We start from the raw sequence: 967 nt of genomic DNA, 5'->3' as shown, positions 1-967 counted from the left end.
CTTGGGGACAGCCTTCTGCGGCCAGTTATCTTTGTCCCTGGGGACAAGTTTCAACCCTAACCCAAGGCCTTAAGACTGTTTTTCCGACATAGACTGACAACAGCTCGAACTATCGCTAGGGATTTGCGAGAGGAAGTAAGCTATCGAGTTTAGTTAATTTGCATCGCAGATCGAAGCCTCGCTGCTGATCGCTTCTTCAACTGAATGGGCTCGCCAAAGTCCCCTTCCACTGCTACTAGCATCTGCGCCGACACCTGGTGCTGCTCTGCTCTTACGTAGGAGTAGAGGTGTAGCGCGCGAGGCCCTCCGTAGAACTGGTTATTGTAATGCCGTAACTGAAGCTGGAAAGGGTACCCTCCCTTCGCACAAGGCGCGATGGGATAGTAGTCGAACCCGCCGCACGGGTTGGACGTAATCTACCTGATATGTTAGCAATTCGTCTTACACCATCCGCCCTTACACAGCTGTACTGCACCGTCGCAATCTTCACGACGCCGAGCTCGTCCGGTTCCGATAGAGCGACGACCATGTGCCTAGCTACACCTTTTGCGACAGGCTGATACGCAATCCCGTCCTCTGCGCACACGAGTCGAGACCTGACTCTGTATAGTGTTCCTTGCACTCGCAATCGTTTTGTCATGTTCAAAGCTTTCTACTGTCGCTGCTGTACTCCGGTTCCACACGCCTGTGGGAGAGGCATCTTGTTCTCTCGTGCACACATATCTGCGAACACTTCTTATCGTAGATCCCTCTGTCTCCGCACTTTGCTTCCTCTATACCCGAGGATATCGTATCCGGCGCCTACCGGTCTCACTCGAGCCAACATCTGTCACAAGGGTCCAGCTCGACCCGTATATCTCAGCCTCGCGCTCTCTAGTTCATCTAAAGCGCTCCTCACCCGTTCGTCCCTCAGACTGTTACTTATGGCCAACGCGACTTTGTTGCAGGAGAGATACGCTCCGGACGA

The 967-nt window shown here is 53.4% G+C and overlaps 1 protein-coding gene across 1 annotated transcript; it reads right to left on the bottom strand.

Annotated features, from left to right (window-relative positions):
- Positions 1 to 149: 149 nt before the first annotated feature.
- Positions 150 to 640, bottom strand: M409DRAFT_31163 (uncharacterized protein; the record flags this gene model as incomplete). The annotated part of the gene is made up of 2 exons (XM_033810208.1): positions 150 to 416; positions 461 to 640. The coding sequence occupies 2 exons, from the start codon at positions 638 to 640 to the stop codon at positions 150 to 152; spliced, it is 447 nt and encodes a 148-aa protein (XP_033659196.1).
- Positions 641 to 967: the final 327 nt, after the last annotated feature.

The sequence above is a fragment of the Zasmidium cellare genome, assembly GCF_010093935.1.
Source record: "Zasmidium cellare ATCC 36951 unplaced genomic scaffold M409scaffold_128, whole genome shotgun sequence".
Taxonomy (NCBI): Eukaryota; Fungi; Ascomycota; class Dothideomycetes; order Mycosphaerellales; family Mycosphaerellaceae; genus Zasmidium; species Zasmidium cellare.
The sequence above is the reverse complement of the archived record's forward strand: the minus strand, read 5'-3'. Positions and strand labels throughout refer to the sequence as shown.